We start from the raw sequence: 17,035 nt of genomic DNA, 5'->3' as shown, positions 1-17,035 counted from the left end.
AATTAATTATCGAATCATAATGTCAAAATAATTGAATGTTATAACTGCTTCGAGAATCTTTTATTTACAATATGTATATGAAAAAGGTTACACTAAATACAGATTAAATATTAAAAGACAATTAACTCATTTTGACAGAAAATCATTCTCATTAGACTAATATAAAAACTCAACTGTTCATTAAATGTAGTTTTAGATGTAAGCGAATTGAAAAATTTATTACTGTCATGTAAATAATATACATTGTCTCATTTATTTCACGTGTACATAAAACCAACAACTTTTTTATATATTTAGTTACTGGCCTTATTTACTAAATGGACTTTTAACTGTAGAATGGAGCAAGAATATGTATGTATAGGTAGGTTATAAGTATGTACAATAAAACGTAAGTACATGAAATAAATAAGACAATGTTATTATGAAGATGGGATTTAATTTTCATACGAAACAACTTCACCAAATAGTTTGTGCCTTTTATCAACGTAAGCAATATATATTTTATTTTAAGGCGGTATTCCGGACACTCGCCTGTAATATACCATTGTGATATAACTGTATTTTATGTACTTACTTATTAATATTAAAAAAGCGAATAAAAATTCATGAATGTCTTTGCCGAAAATACGCGCCAAAACATATTACTTTTATAATCTGCATTTTATTAAAAAAAAAAATTGGCTGTTTGTAAAGTAGGTTTACGATCGAGATGTTTACGTGATAACATAATGCAGTGGCAGCGCTCGAGATGAGACGGGAGATCGGTCCGTCTCTCTCTCGTTATACCTGCGATCGCGCTCGTGAGGTTTTGGTGTGACACAAGTTTCTGAACATGTCACCCGACTAAAACGATTTTAAAGACGTTATCACGTCAAAAAAATAAATAAAAATCGATCATTCAGTGTTGATGACATGTAGTTGTATTACAATGGTATACAAGGACATGTATTATAATTTCATGAAAACAACTAATCTAATAGATTAAGAATCAGTTTTAATAAAAAAAAGTATTTCTTTAATCCTCGCTCAACCGCAGCAATATTAGAACTGCTGTAATAAACCACTATTTTTTTATTTATTTTTTTATTTATTTTTTTATCTATTTGACACTAAAATACGTTCCTGTTTACTCTATGCTTTTGGCTGTATGGTAAAACGCCCTAGTCTAAATTTATATAGAGTATTTATAACAGATAAAAATATATGAAACTAATTTGTAATCTGTGGTTTATTAGCGCAGTAAGGATTTAATAATGTAGTCTAACTGTAAAATATATAGCTTGCTTTAATTTCTATATATTGCGTGGTTGAGCTGTAACTTTAAATCTATGTGAAAAAAGAGTGTGTGTACTTATGTACACGCGTTAGAAGTTATACTTCTTTGGCGTATGGAAAAAATACTGAATATACAACTTGAAAATAGTTATCAATTTTCATACCACCTAGAACTAACTTCATGCTGTTAAATTTAGGTGTCGGTGTGCGCGCGCATCGTAAAAATTCACCATCATTTTTCTCCATCGCGCCAAAAGAAGTATAACTTCAATAATAATAATTTATAGACTTTCAACATTTTTGAAATAGTGTTTTAGTAACGATCAAATCTAACTAGAGTGTCACAACTTGGCGTAGTTCGTTCAGTTTTTAATTTATTTATTTTATACATTTTTTTATATATCGTTAGATGGTAGCATTTATTCCTAACGTTATAGGGTGCATATTTGAATGCCATTTGCAATACACTGTTTTTTCTACTTCTACTTTTTGAAATTGGCGCCTTTTCATAGTAGTAAACAAAATAATATCTTTAAAGAAATTAAAAAATAGCTAATTCGACAATTTAAAATGAAGCCAAGATAAATAAATCGTTATAAATTAATCTTTATATGTTTTTGATGATTAATGACGGAATTGTTTTTCAGTACCAATAAATTAAATCGCGCTTAAATATCTTGTAATAATTTTTTTATTTTTATTTATTATTTCGCCATTGTGCCGCTCGAGTTAGTAGCATTATGTTTCCGACCGTGCCAAACACTATACAAGCTATTCTTGTGATTATTATTTATACGCATCCGATATATATTGAAAATGGTTCTATTTTTATATAAATGCTCTAGACGCTTGCTGTTTTGTGTAAGACAACGCTTTTATTGTATAAGATTTGATTGTATTAAGGTGTCGAAGCGAAATTTGGTTTCTGCATGTCAGGGGTTGAAAAATGAAAATGGAATGACCACGCGCCATCTTTGTTTTTTGAGTTGGCGCGAATTGAGTTTTTTATAAATAATTGTACAGTTTTTTTTCGTCTTTCACCTCTGATTTACAGATATTGTCTATGGATATTTCTATTGCATACTACAGATGTTGTAAAACATAATTTACACGATTTAGTTGTATTGATTTTTATGAACCAAATAAGCATGCGTATACAAAAAACTATTTTGCCTTTAATCAATTTTGTTCATATACAAATTATACATTTTTTGTAAAAAATGCAAAGATCAAATATGCTTTGTTCGACAATAAATACGTTTTTTAAATTTCTTGTGACTTGTGCTTAATATCTATATAATTGGACTGGTAAGTGGAGGCCTGTAGCATGCAGTGGGTGTGTTGGCAGACTTGTTTCGTCTTAAAACGCTAGTCAAGTGTTTTGTTACCTACAACTGTTTATGTATTTTGTAACTTATATAATGTTATATAAGAATATTAAATCAGTACTGTCTTTCAATTGGTGTCTTATTTTTCCAAACTACTTTTAGTAATTAATATTTTTACTTGATCTTGATCACAGACACGCTTTCTGGGCTCCGAACCTCAAAAGGAAAAAACTGTACCCCTATAGGATTACTTTACTGTCCGTCCGTTTGTCGGTCTTTCTCAGGAATGCGTGGTCCCTTGAGCTGTGAAAATCTAACTTGTAATCTAATGCAATCTAAAGCAAATTTTCGCAAATTTTGACATTCGCATGGGAATCGAAACCTACCGTGTAAAAAGCATTTTAAGTTACAAAAATAATAAATAGGCTTATTCGGAGCCCTTGGTAAATGAGTCCGGCTCGCCTCTTTGCTACAATGAACGCCTGAATGTAAAACCCAGAGGTATTGGGTTCGATTCCAAATAAGAATAAAATGTCCCGGTGAGGCTCGGCACACAAAGCTACCTACTTGTCCATAAAGAAAATCGCCCAGAAACAGATATAGGTACCTGCCCCCTACTTCACAAACGAAAACGGGTATTCTTTTTTTTAGTTTGTATAGATAAGTAGAAGAAATATAGCTAAGCTGAAAGTTTTTAATGTCTGAACGTGATCTCTGTGTCTATGGTATGAGTGTATGCTGGATATCGACATAGCATTAATTGTACATATAGAAATGGAATAGATGTCAAGCGTTTTGCCATTTGTCTCGGACCCCTTATCTTTGTCGAAACATAGTCATTATGCACGGTGGCGATAGATACATTTGTAGTCAATGATATTAACTAATGGTACGTTCAGACGCATGGCAAGCAGCCCATGCGCTTACGGTACAAACGAACAAACACGGGCACATGCACAAACAACATGTTTACACGCTTGCTCGTTGAATGTCACTTTGAATAACTTTGCGCTAATAACTTTTTACTAATAAAAAAGGAAAAGCTTTAACTAATGCGGAGAGTATTCAAGGCCGCCGAAGTAAAAATTCCTTTATTTATAAATAATGTTGATAAGGCTACCTCGCTTTTAGACATAACAAACTATTAATAAAATATAATCATTGATCATAGTATTTCTTTAAAGGTGCAGTCGTTCTATGGATTTCTACTCAATATTACAGATCTTTATAAAAGTAGGTTCAAAATCAAGGGGCATCATTTATTTAGGTAAAATTAAACAAGAGAAATGAATAAAAACATTTATTTGAGTTACAAACAAGAATAAACATTGTAAATATACTTTACACGTCAATATATTTCCAAATCAATCTAGGACTAACAAGTTAAAGCAATAATCTCTTAAAATATAAACAACAGATTACAAATACATACACTTATACTAAAGTCACTTAAATCTAAAATTTTGCCATTTTTTCTTATTTTTTCAGTACATATTTATAGTAAATACAGCGATCTCATGAAAAGTAAAGGTTTAACATAGTTATAAATATTGAAAAATGAGCTTTAGTAAATAAATATGTATGGCTTTTCTTATGTTACATTTTGTTTTCAAAAATTATTAAAGTAACTATTTGAAAAAAATAATTTCAACATTTTTAACCTCTTAAGGTTTGACTTTCTATATAATATGAAAAAAGTATGTTATTAAATATTGAATGAATTAAATTACATATAAATCGAATACAAGACAAGTGATTAATATATTGAGAATATAAGTTCCTAACATATAAATAACATCTAATAATAATAACAAAATTTATAGACACTATTTTTTACTAATTTTGCAAAAACAAGATATATAGGTATTTTTGTATTATAAACAAACACTAAATGGTATGTTTCTTATTAAATAAATGCGGTTATTAAAAAATGTGCGTTAAAAATGTTTCCTTTTAAGTTTCTAGTTCTATTCTTAATAAAAACATTGTTTTGCATTGATTCGTCGTTCTGACTAGGCGCCATTAAAAATTAAATATAGACTAGGCATAGACAGAAAAGTTAATATCATGTTATTTAGTTTCACTTTTGGTAGTTATATGTATTTACAATGATGACTTAAATCTAAAAAAATGTATTTTTTATTTATTAATGTTATATGGTTATAGAAAAATAATAATAGAAAAAAAATATGAAAAAGTCAGTTTGGCGAATTAAATTATTTTTATTTTTTATAATTCTGGAAAATAGAGTCAGTGATAACAAAACTAAAATTACATATTTATTTAAATGGGACTTTTAATGTACCTATTGAAATAATCAGGTACAGTAATAAAAACTTAAATCTAATATTTCACAACAATTTTTACATACAGAAGACAACTATGAATATTTTAATTTCTATCAAAAAGTACGTACTAAATATATAAAATAAGCGCTAGAATATACAATAATTACACAAAAAAGAGTTTAGAAACCCCATGTAACAAAGAATGCCCCTATAGGTGACTCGGTGGGACTTAGTCTTCGGTAAAAATGTATAAAATTTAGAACATTTCCAGGCTCCTGAAACAGTTCTTACTATCTTAGGAGCCTGGGTCACTTTGAATTGTAAAATTATTACCTATGTGAAAATAAATGATTTATTTTATTTAAGAAATAGCACCTTTATTATGTACACAGTGTATATTTGATAATTATAAAAATATTTTACGACTAATATTGAGCATAGACTTATAATTATAATGGTGCAGAAACACAGTATTGCATGTGTCAAGCCTAAACTAATTCGTTTAGATTAGTTTGTGTTTCCTTGCCATTATTTCCTTATACATATAACATTACACAATACATAATATGCACTTTTAACATTTTTAAATAAACTTTCAAATATTATTTTAAGTTTCTCAGTTAGCGATAAATCTATTTATATTAAACAAATGTAAAAAAATCAATGCATCTAGTACAAATTCATAACACATACAATGGATATCGAAGTCAAAAAATTTCTTTTGTATTAGTTGTAAAAAATTGTATTTTCAATATTCAAAAAAGGTCAATAGAGTCCTAACAATATGTATTAACTAATTAATTTTTTTTAATTTTTATGGTCGTATTTAATAAATTCTAATTGGTTTACGTCACAAGTTCCATTACAAAGTCTTCTTTTATAACCAAAGTCTATATATATAATATTTTTGTCACTATATGTTCTATGTTTTTACAAAAAATTCATATCTAGTATATTTTCCAAGGAAGCTACACACCACACTTTTAATATCTTCTACTATTACTACTCATTCTTGATTACCGCTAACAATTTAATTCCAAAGTCTCATAAATTTTAAACCTAATTATACAATATAAGAAGCACTATTTAACAATGAACACAACGCACTGACTATCCATCTACTGCTCGTTGATCGAGTCACTATAATCCGGCCATTTAAAATCACTATTTAGCAACGAGCCTTTTCCATCTGTTCCTCAAAGGACCAGTCACTATAAAACGCCCATTTCAAAACCACAACGTTATTTCACGTCTCTTGTCGATTTCGTCACATCGTCCAATCATTTAAAAAGGTCTATTTCACAATGAACACCATCTCTCGTCACTACAACACTTTGAAATCGCGTGCTGGTTGGTAGCACACTATTACCTAATCTACTTTCAAGGGACTGTTCAGTATAACCCAATAATGTCACTACTGGACGAGTAATAATAATAATCAGTAAGCGAGTCATTATAATCCTTCCTTCATTATAACCATTCTTTGTTTCTATACGCACTACCCACAATAACCCGATCAGTACACTATTTCACAATGAACACAACATCGCTATCCCATTCCATCTCCTCTTTGAGCGAGTCACTATAACCCGACCAAATTGCGACGCACTACCCACATTCAAACTACTTCACAATGAACACAACATCGCTGTCCCTCTCCAACTGCTCCTCAATGAGCGAGACGGACACACCGCTCGTACAGCACAGCTCGTCGAGACACACGAGCCCGTTGTACGAGCGGCCGCATGCGCTGGGCGCACTGCGGGTCGAGGCTGAGTCGTTGTGGAGTGTCACTGGGTACTGGAAGAGAAATTATACATCTTTTAAAATAGATAATTATTAATATACAACAGTAACATTTTAGAGGCTTGGATTTGATCGGTTTGACAACACGAGTAATGACTGGAATGCCAGTTAGCAAAAAGCGTCACAATTCTAAATATTGTCATCTTAATTTCGATCTTGCCTGATATTAATGCCAACGCGAACGGTCATCATCTTTTATGCCCAGAATGCTAAAACCTCGAACAAATCCAAATTAATTTTCTCTTAACTCACCTTATAAACTCTCCGTATCAGACCCTCTAGCACACCAAAGAGCACAAGTTTCCTCTCATTAATAGCTAGTTCTTGCGGTCGCACCCGGCGGCACAGGTCGCGCACTGTGCTGCCGTACGTCATGCCCGCGTACATGCGGAAAAGGTCACTCACTTTGGGCAACTGACGAGCTGTAATGGGGAGATAGTTTATTTGGTAACTGGGTTGGATTATAGGAAAGGACATGCTTATTTTTGGAAATATTGGCGAGCTGTAAGGGGGTGTTTATTCAGAAGAAACTATAGGTAATCCACAGACTGATAGTAATGAAATTAAAGAAAACCTTACGTGATCTAGCGCAAAACTCGACGCATTGTTTCTGCAGGCCTGGACATCGCGTCAACTGCCTCAACTTGGGCGTCGCACTGTACACCTGTAAGTATTATACCTTTTATAAATACAATATAATAATTTAAACCCGTATGTAACACGTTTATACTTTTCAAGTTTTAATTTCATTCCTCCTCCCGTACCCGTACTGATTACTTAATATCTGTTTAAATTACATCTAGATTATTATTTAATTCGAACTCAAAAATTTAATCATCCACATCATTATAACACAATCAGCAATCACCAACTCTAAGACTGGTTGCAGAGCTTGACCGACCGTCAGTGCGTACGTCAGTCGCGCTTGTCATATGTATGGAAATTCATAAAATCGTTCATAGCTAGACCGACCGTCAGTGCGTACGTCAGTCGCGCTTGTCATATGTATGGAAATTCATAAAATCGTTCATAGCTAGACCGACCATACGCACGCGTATTGTCATGCGTATTAGTGTCATAGTCATACAATTGATGATGCGTATCGTCAGGACCGACGGTACGCACTGACGGTCGGTCAAGCTCTGCAAACAGCCTAAGAGCAGACATCTCATGGAAAATAAACTATACATTTTATTTCCAATAAAAATATGCAAAATTTCTAGAACCAAATAATGCTGGTATTTGTAATATAGAGCTAATAGAGCTTACAGCTTATTTATAAATATGAAGCTTATATTTCTTAATGTAAAGTATAGAGCTTACTCTATATAAACTACTAGCTTTCCGCCCGCGGCTTCGCCCGCGTTTTCAAAGAAAAATCCACATAGTTCCCGTTCCCAAGGGATTTCCGGGATAAAACCTATCCTATCTCTCAAGTTGGATCGAACTGCACATGGTGTGCGAATTTTATTACAATCGGTTAAGTGGTTTAGGAGTCCATTGAGGACAAACATTGTGACACGAGATTTATATATATTAAGATTGCTTACCGCACAATACTGAAAGATGGGCACCAGCGTGACAACACCATAGTAGACCAAATTCTGAACGCACGCTCTGACCAGACTGATTTCCACGTCAGTTAGCGCCGCAATCTTGGAAACGTGGTTGAACCCATCAATGTATGGTAATATCTGTAACAAGGGGATACAATTATTAGTTATTTGGTAATTACGTTTTCTGGTATCAGTTCCATTTCTCATGTATTATTAAGCTATTGCATAGCTTCTATCGCGGGCCTTGAGCGCGGGGCTTGAAATCGAGAAATTCCGTAACAAAAAAACCTCACTCTCCCCACTCCGACGGGCGGAGGTGTTGCTTGAAGGCATAGCATGCAATAGCTTTCCCGCGGCAGTCCCCGAGTGCCACACGTCTTTATTTATTACTAGCTTTCCACCTGCGGCTTCGCCCGAGTTTTCAAAGAAAAACCCGCATAGTTCCCGTTCCCGTGGGATTTCCGGGATAAAACTTAGCCTATGTTACTCGTGGATAAAGTAGCTTTCGAATGGTGAAAGAATTTTTAAAATCGGTCCAGTAGTTTATGAGCCTATTCATTACAATCAAACAAACAAACAAACAAAGTTTTCCTCTTTATAATATTAGTGTAGATTTTAGTTTGAGTACATAAGCAAGAGCACTGCCAAGCATTGGTCAGTGGTTTTCCCATGAAAAAGTAAGCAACATTTTATATGCATTATCCAAACACCCTTAGGTACAAGTGTACAACATTTTTGAATATATAGCATTAGTTTAAAGTAGGATTTTAGCACCATCCAATGATAAAAATAACAAAATTAAAGGTCTCCTTTTCCATTTGTAATAATCTATACTAATATTATAAAGCTGAAGAGTTTGTATGTTTGTTTGAACGCGCTAATCTCAAAAACTACTAGTCCGATTTGAAAAATTATTTCGGTATTAGATAGTCCATTTATCGAGGAAGGTAGCCGCGTATAAATTAAGCGCGGCAAACCAATAGGCTATGTATCATCTCGCTAAGACCAACAGGAGCGGAGCAACGCGGGTGAAACCGCGGGGAACAGCTAGTATCTTATAAATAAATTGACTATCTTACACCCTCAACCGGTACTCTATCGACTTTTTTCTTTATAAGCAAAAAGTTATCAATTGCTTCAGGCGACCCAACTCAAGGGACTTCGGTACCTACTTCTGTCACTTAAGCCTTGGGGAATACGCAAATTGTAAAGGTATATCATAACGTGATAATATATTAATTTATTAAATATGTAAGTAAGTAGAAGGTTGTGTAGTAAATTTCAAAATTTACTACACCTATGCATTTTGAAGGTTCAAAACTGCTTCTTAAGAATGTTTAGTTGAATGAATGAATAATTTGTTTGATTAAAGAATATTATGTTATTATCTCAACAATATGGAATATGGAAAACAATTTTCCAGAATATAACCGAGCCTCAATTGTATACGAGAAAGTATTCATTATAGTTTATTATCTAAAGTGCATCTAACGATAGTTAATTATAACCCAGGGGGTTGTAATGTCCCGTTGTGAAACAATCTTCCCATTAAAAGTGTTATTGCTGGACTGAACGTGCATACAACCGTTTTAAATAGCCGTGTTATAATAACTGGCTAAATAACAAACATTATTGAAATTAGAAATACAGGTTACGATAATACTGAATGTGAGGCAAAATCTATTTTAAAAATAAGAGGGTATTCGTGTAACTTGGCATGGTAACAATCATTCTTCTGGAACGTAAGAGCTAGCGCGCAAGAGCATCTTTTGTCTCCGCAACTATTTTGTCGCTCCCATCAACTCTATGGGGAGTTGCGTCGCTACGTGCGCGCACTTTCTTACTAGCCCATAGAGTTGATGGGAGAGACAAAATAGTTGCGGAGACAAAAGTTGCTCTTGCGCGCTAGCTCTAATTGAAAAAAATACTCTACATTGACAACAGCTCTACATTAGTTTAAACAAGTGAAGTCGTTTAATAAACCAATCTCGAATACCTACAACTAGCCCATCATAACAACTTAATCGTCTATACTATATCATATTTAAAACGCGTCATTAATAACGTTTCAGTTAACGGCCTCATCAATTATGCATTACTATGGAAGATACAAATCACAATATAATCAATAAGAAACAAGACGAAGCGAGGCGTATCGTAGTTTCCTTAAGTACCTCCTACACGGTAGTGTAAGCATGACTTATGATTTACGTAAACTGTCATGCTGTATGAAAGTCTATAAATATCAAATTTTAAACTTCTTTCGGCGCGTTGAGAGGAAAACTTCATGGTCGCGTCATGGCAATATCGTCACGTCGTGGAGCAATGCGACGATTTTGGTATCCTTGAATCTTGACGAAGAAGTTTCAGTTAGTCTTAACTGGCAGGTTTGAAAATAGAAAGCAATCATATTTTGCATGTCGTTCATTTGAATTATTAAATTAAACCAGCTTTGTGCCTGCGGCTTCATGCGCTTTGTTTAAAACCTACTAAATTTAAAATTATATACTTAAGTATATTATATTTTAATATTCGTTTAAACCTTCCTCCTAAATCAACCTATCTGTTAGAGGAACCGCATAAAAATCTGTTGCTTAGTTTTAAAAAATTAAACATACAAGGAATATACGGACAGAAAAAGCGACTTTGTTTTATAGTAGGTACTTATATAGTGACGATCATTCATGCATGACACAGGTACGCATGTCATGCTGCAATACCGTCTAGGGCCAACTTTATACACTGTATATAATAAATTGTGTAGCAACAGCAATTGCTTTTATGTGTTTTTACTTTTAATAACGGATCCAAATGCGAATCAATGATTACTAGTTGCGCTCGTTATTTTTCATTAGAGTTTATCGATAAAATGTAAATTATATGTTGCATGTCGGTTCTTTAGAGTTATCTTTACAAATAAATAAAACTGACGTGTGTTTATAATAAAAATGAAAACATATATTCAATGTTCGAAAGAGTTAGCAGATTTTGTTGAAATTGTAAAAAGCTTTTATATAGAACATTATTTATTATGTAGTGACGATCACTAATCACGCGAAACCGCAGGCTTTAATCTATACTTATATACTAATATTACAAGCTTAATGATGATATCCTTTGTTTAATTGTTTGATCGCGCTAACCTCAGGAACTACTGGTCTGATTTGAAAAATTCTTTCGGTTTTAGATAGCCGATAGAAGGAAGGCTATTGGATATACATCATCATTCATCACGCTTAGGCCAATAGGAACGGAGAAATGCGAAAAAGAAAGGGTCTTTATTAAATAAAGCTTCTAAATAAATAGGTCATCTTTTGTCTGCATTGTTCTTTGTTCCCTTCAATTATGTTCTCTATTTACTATCCCATTATAATAACTATGTTGATATCTGACGAAAGTTTCTTGTACGGAGTAATACCAAGAGATATTGCTTCTTATATTATAGTTTATATTGTATTCTGTTAACGCTCAATCAAGTATCTATTTAAACTAGCCATATCGATATGAAAACACCAACAACTATAATTTGATATGAAAAATAATAATATCTATTTTGTATATTTAGCGTAGGTAAAGAGGAAAAAATAGTACAATAATCTTCGTTTTGTTATGATGTAGGAATGAAGGAATGATCTTTAACTAAAGACCAGTTAGTATAAAAAAATATACATTAGATCAACATACCGGTCCAGTAACCTTTCCCTTTAAAGTTTGAATCATAATATTTTACCAGCCCAGTTGAATATATTATATGGATTGTTATTGTAATCTTTGAATTAAAATCATACTACATAATATACCTGAACACTAAAGTTGGTTCGTTAATCGTGCGAATTTCAGAATCTTCTGGTTCGAATTGAAAGTTGGTTCGTTAATCGAACGAATTTCAGAATCTTCTGGTTCGAATTGAAAGTTGGTTCGTTAATCGAGCGAATTTCAGAATCTTCTGGTTCGAATTGAAAAATTGTTTTTGTGCTGGATATTCTATTATCGAGCAATATAATAATATGATGATACGACTAATAGGAGCAAATAAATAATATTTAAAATTGCGGATTTTAATGATAAAATAAAAAAGAGCAGACGAAGGTGCGTGACTCTAAAAACTTAAAAGCTATTGACTTTGAAGCAAAGTTATTCTCATCAATAAAGTTAAATAAAAAAAATGTGTGGGTGTAATAGTGTACACACGTATAAGAAGTGAAACTTCTTTATGACCTTATTTTTCAAAAAATAATTTACTATATGCAACTACAGAAATACGTCGAATCATGCGTATATGAGAACGTATGCCATAAAAAGATGGCGCGTAACGCAAAAATGTTACACTAAATTTTTTTCCAACCCCGATAAAGAAGTTTCACTTCAATAACCTGTTGCTTTTATAAATGGATATCTGAGAAAAATGCAGTATTTTTAGCACATAACTAGGTACCTGTTGTTAATTGTTTCGTTATCAGTTTGTCTAAATCTCGGAAAATAACCAACACAGCAATTACACTAAGCAGTAAAACCTTATCCAGTTTACGCCAGTATATTCCAGTAATCTTCACTTAAAATCCGCTCATAAATCCAAGCGAAACGTGGGCGAAGTCGCGTGGTACAAGTTGTATATAAAGGTCAACATGAAAACATTATAGTGGGTGTTGAAGTTGGCGTTGTGTTTAATATTTATGTGAGTGCTAATGAGCCGTGAAAGGGAAAGGTTAAAGATAATTTTACACTTGCGCATATGGTTAGGTATATTACACGCTTGATTGGTGAAAACCAATGAAATCACACATTTTTTTTATTTATACTTAATATTATAAAGCTGAAGAGTGTTTGTTTGTTTGAACGCGCTAATCTCGGGAACTACTGGTCCGATTTGAAAAATTCTTTCGGTGTTAGATAGCTCATTTATCGAGGAAGGCTATAATATTATCATCATGCTACGACCAACAGGAGAGGAGCCACGGGGGTGAAACAGCGCGGTTCAGCTAGTATATTATACTAGCTGTGCTCCGCTGTTTTTCTCGCATTGCTTCGCTCCTATAGCCTTCCTTGATGTAGGGGCTATATCTTCAACTCAGACCGGTTCTTTAGATGTGCGCATTCTGCCAAACAAACAAACTCTTCAGCATTATAATATTACTTATGGTACCTAATTTATTTCTTAGTTATTTTACCAGATTAATATTATATTTCGCTTTGATTTTTTTATCTGTGTTAATTTTGTCCCTCTTCTTATGAATATGGTTTCAAAATAACAAAAAAATTGACATTACAAAGAAGAAAAAGTTTCTGAACGCTTCCATGGACCAGTGAGCATATAATCGAGGGCTTCCTTGTATTCCGGAGACGAAAACAATAGCTTTGAACGTATTTTTTCTATTTTTTAAAAATACAAAAAAAAATAATACTTATAAAAGAACGTATAAGGCTCAAAGAACGGTTTGAACCTAGCTAAGATTCTGTTCAAGTCAATTTTTTATGGGCATAAGATTCTGCTAATAAAATAGAAAGCTAATATGTACTTAGACTGTTTACAAACACTCTACAAAGCTACACCTTTTATAGTATGAAGAATAAAGGTCAAACATAAGGTTATTTCTCTCAAAATATTTGCGGATCATTCTCGAGGGCCACTCCTATACCAACAAAGCCTTTCTTTTTGGTAACATGCCCGTTTATGCAAATATATAGTTTTACGACTTACTGTTGCCAGAAGCGTAGTTTATGACTCTTGTTAATATTTATGGAATGCTATTATGGTGAATATAACGTGTATTAACACCGAACGGCCATAGAGCTAGAGCAAAAACATTCTTTCGTAATCTGTAGTGTAAATGAAACTCGTATTCAGTTTTGTCCAATATCAGAACATTGCATAGAATCTTTTCGAACGCAATAAGAACAACGAAAGAATACTCTACGTTTACACTAAGAATTTGACATAGTGATGTTCGTATGAGCATTCGCTCGTTTGATCTAAAATCTAAATGCACCGTTAGGAAATATTTCCTTCTCGACGGCTAAAAGACGGTAATCCCTTTATTTAAATTTATATACTAGCTTACCGCCCGCGGCTTCGCCCGCTTTGTCTAAAACCTAATAAATTATATACTAAAACCTTCCTCTTGAATCACTCTATCTATTAAAAACCGCATCAAAATCCGTTGCGTAGTTTTAAAGATTTAAGCATACAAAGGGACATAGGGACAGAGAAAGCGACTTTGTTTTATACTAGGTATGTACTATACTATGTAGTGATGAACTGCTTCAACAATATCTGTAACATGATATTGAGATTGAAATTTACTTTTATTTGAAAGGGAATAGACTTAAATGATACTTGAAAGTATTAAACTATCCAATAAATAATTTGTCTATTAATCTATTCCTAATTGTTTTGCCAGGCCATAACTTCACTTCCTTCGACCAAATTTAATTTGGAACTATGAAAAGCAACAAACATCTTCAAACCTAGATACACAAACTTTCAGTAGTAGGTACATATTATAAATTATAATGTTCAGGCTCTTAGCTTGTTTGGGCCCGAGGCCTCTTCCCCGGAGGCTGTGGGTATCTAAGCAAGATGTCCCCACTTAGAAAAAAAAAGACGGGTTGCACTCCGGGAGTGCCGGCAGAAGTGAAAACTTGATTATTAACGTTCAGCATGTTTGCTATTTTGGAATGGTATCCGTCTTACGCATGGAATATAAGGGCTAAAAAAAAATCCGTCTTACGCTTTTTCGATCAGGCCACGTGTCCTGACGCGAGTTCAAGATTTTATACCCAACGCCGCTAAAGAAGTTTTCACTTCAAAAAGGTATTTACTAGCTAACAGCGACTTCATTTTATAATATGTTTTATACTATGCAGTGATATTGAAACTTACCATACTGTAAACAATGACCTATTATACTAGTAGACGCGGCATACACCAACATCATTGCACTAAAAAACAGCGTAATTAATACATACCTACTTACTAACGCATTATCACCAATACAGTTGTTCTCTCTTTCACCCTCACGCACGAGACATAATACATGTCTCACTCATGTACTTCGTAATAACAACTGCCGATTAAAATATAAAAAGAACGTCCAGCCACGACGCTGAATGGTGCGTGACTAAGTGAAACTCGGGCACTTACCTGAGTTTTTTCTTGCCAAAATAGAGAGCGGGTAACGTATCTAGCCTTTTAATATATCATAGACTGTAAAAATGTAGATATAAAATGACCGGAATCAAATGTTTTGTTTCTTTCAAATATGTTATCGTATTTGTCCCCAATAACAAATAATCGTAAGCCACATAACTCCAATTTAATGTTTTATAACCACTATTACTATTTCAAGGCTAGAATCAAAAGTATAATAATAATTTCTACAAAAGGTTACGTTTGATAATCGTGATTTCCCTCCGTTTTACATTCTTGTAAACATAAGGTTATTTCATAAAAATTGATATTGTAATCAATATCAAGCTCAGTTTACACATACATCCTGACAAACTTTCGCATTTATAATATTATATATTACTACCTTTTCAAAGTCTATAAATAAATTTCAATGCAGTCGACATTGAATGTAAACTCTAGAATCAATTAAATACCATTCTTATGTCTTGTCTCATATTTTCTACTAGTGGTCCGCCCCGGCTTCACCCGTGGTACCTACATGTTTAAACTATCCTATCTCTCAAGTTAGATCGAACTGCACATGGTGTGCGAATTTTATTATAATCAGTTAAGTGGTTTAGGAGTCCATTGAGGACAAACATTGTGACACGAGATTTATATATATATTTTCTATTAATATGAAACTGTCATGTTCTAGGTAACATGAGAACAATAGTACTTACTTCATAAACAAAACTATTTTATATGAAAATATATTAAATATAATATTATATGTATGTTGATCCACGTGTAGGAAACAATGTTGCGCGCGCGCATGTAATGGAGTCGGCTAATAGAAGTGTACTGTGACTATTCAATTTTAGATTAAGGATATTTAAAAAAGCAAGTAAAGCCGACGCTCATTCGCCTGAGCATGCTCAAGTGGATACAAGGCTTAAAACATAATACGTATATAGTTTCACAACAAGTTAAGATATAGATTTTTAAGAAAAACTATTATAGTAATTATTCGTATATAATATACGATTACGATACAAAGATCGTGATGGTGGAAATTTCAATCGGATAAATGAATGTCATTAATAATTTTCATCAATCAAGGCGCTAATGCCTACAATCTACATTAATTTAGTACATAAAGTAACAAGTACAAAAAGATTATAAATCGCATCATAATCAAAATCCATGGTCACCCTATCACTATATGTATATTTATAAACAAAACGGCGCCTCGTGCAATTATTAACCACGTGGTAACGGGCTAATAAAAATACTCAATGCGCTACTTGAGGATAATAATAAATAATGTTATTATATATTCTATTTTTAATTTATTCAATTATACACCCGTTACGTTTTCCGTATTCACTACTTACCTATATTTTGTTTATTAAGCTATTGCATAGCTTCTATCGCGGGCCTTGAGCACGGGGACCGAATCCAGAAATTGCGAAACGAAAAACCTCACGCTCCCCACTCCGACAGGCACGGACACGGAGGTCTGGCTTGATTTTATTTTTTATTCCATTGTGATAAGCTCAAGCCCGTTTGTCAAAACTTCATCAAACCTAGTCCATTCATTTTTAATTTACACAAAAACATATTATAATCGTTCTTATACTTAAGTATTGGTAGAGAAATACCTATAGGACA

The 17,035-nt window shown here is 33.1% G+C and overlaps 1 protein-coding gene across 1 annotated transcript in view; it reads right to left on the bottom strand.

Annotated features, from left to right (window-relative positions):
- Positions 1-3,890: 3,890 nt before the first annotated feature.
- Positions 3,891-17,035, bottom strand: part of LOC123696204 (GATOR complex protein NPRL2-like) — a 50,383-nt gene continuing 37,238 nt past the window's right edge. The window contains exons 5-8 of the mRNA XM_045642266.1: positions 8,248-8,391; positions 7,277-7,361; positions 6,950-7,119; positions 3,891-6,691 (exon numbers count right to left, since the gene is read on the bottom strand). Coding sequence (XP_045498222.1) covers positions 6,515-6,691; positions 6,950-7,119; positions 7,277-7,361; positions 8,248-8,391 — 576 coding nt within the window. The 3' untranslated portion in view covers positions 3,891-6,514. The remainder of the gene's footprint in view (positions 6,692-6,949; positions 7,120-7,276; positions 7,362-8,247; positions 8,392-17,035) is intronic.

This window comes from Colias croceus, chromosome 12 (assembly GCF_905220415.1).
Source record: "Colias croceus chromosome 12, ilColCroc2.1".
In the NCBI taxonomy this organism is placed as follows: domain Eukaryota; kingdom Metazoa; phylum Arthropoda; class Insecta; order Lepidoptera; family Pieridae; genus Colias; species Colias croceus.
This window is presented reverse-complemented; position numbering and strand designations above follow the sequence as displayed.